Source organism: Penaeus monodon, chromosome 15 (genome assembly GCF_015228065.2).
Source record: "Penaeus monodon isolate SGIC_2016 chromosome 15, NSTDA_Pmon_1, whole genome shotgun sequence".
NCBI lineage: Eukaryota > Metazoa > Arthropoda > Malacostraca > Decapoda > Penaeidae > Penaeus > Penaeus monodon.
The window spans coordinates 35,935,393-35,935,967 of NC_051400.1; the positions used below are offsets into that span (position 1 = coordinate 35,935,393).

Consider the following 575-nt stretch of genomic DNA (forward strand, 5'->3'; position numbering starts at 1 on the left):
TTACACATGGGTGGCTCCACAAATATTTATTAATTAATAAATCAATTCCTAGGTCTGTACTGTCATTTTTGTTTTCTAATAAGGGGATTTTCACTATTGTGATAATGATGTAAATACTATGATATGTAATAGTAATAAAAATTAAAACTTTTTATAAAAATTAAAGGAATTGAAAAAGCAGAGGAGGCTGGTTTGGCCACAAAGAGTTTGTAGACCTATTTATGTATTTAAAAAAATGACAAAGCAAATCTCATCAATGGTTCAAGTTGTAATCAGTAATTTTGTGAATTTCCTCCCCCCAGTAATGCTTTATTCTGTTTAGAGAGATTGAAGTTTTCTTTAGTAAATTGTCTTTCTACCCCAACAGCGATGGTGCTGGAGCTGTGGCAGTTGAGGTTCTGAGGGAAGCAGAAGCACTAATGCGAAAGCACGCCAATCACCCAGAGTTCCTTCTACAGTTATTCCGTCATGCATCACAGATCACAGTCAACACAGACCAGCATGTGGCTGTTGCACTGTTGCAAGATCTGGCAACACAGCCTCATGGATCAAACCATGGGTGAATATTGATTGAG

General features: G+C 36.7%; 1 protein-coding gene across 7 annotated transcripts in view; it reads left to right on the top strand.

The window, feature by feature from the left end:
- LOC119581992 (pneumococcal serine-rich repeat protein-like) overlaps positions 1-575 on the top strand; it is a 14,058-nt gene that overhangs the window by 2,132 nt on the left and 11,351 nt on the right. For all 7 annotated transcript variants that reach the window (XM_037930181.1, XM_037930182.1, XM_037930183.1 and 4 more), the window contains exon 3: positions 368-559. In XM_037930181.1, coding sequence (XP_037786109.1) covers positions 368-559 — 192 coding nt within the window. The remainder of the gene's footprint in view (positions 1-367; positions 560-575) is intronic.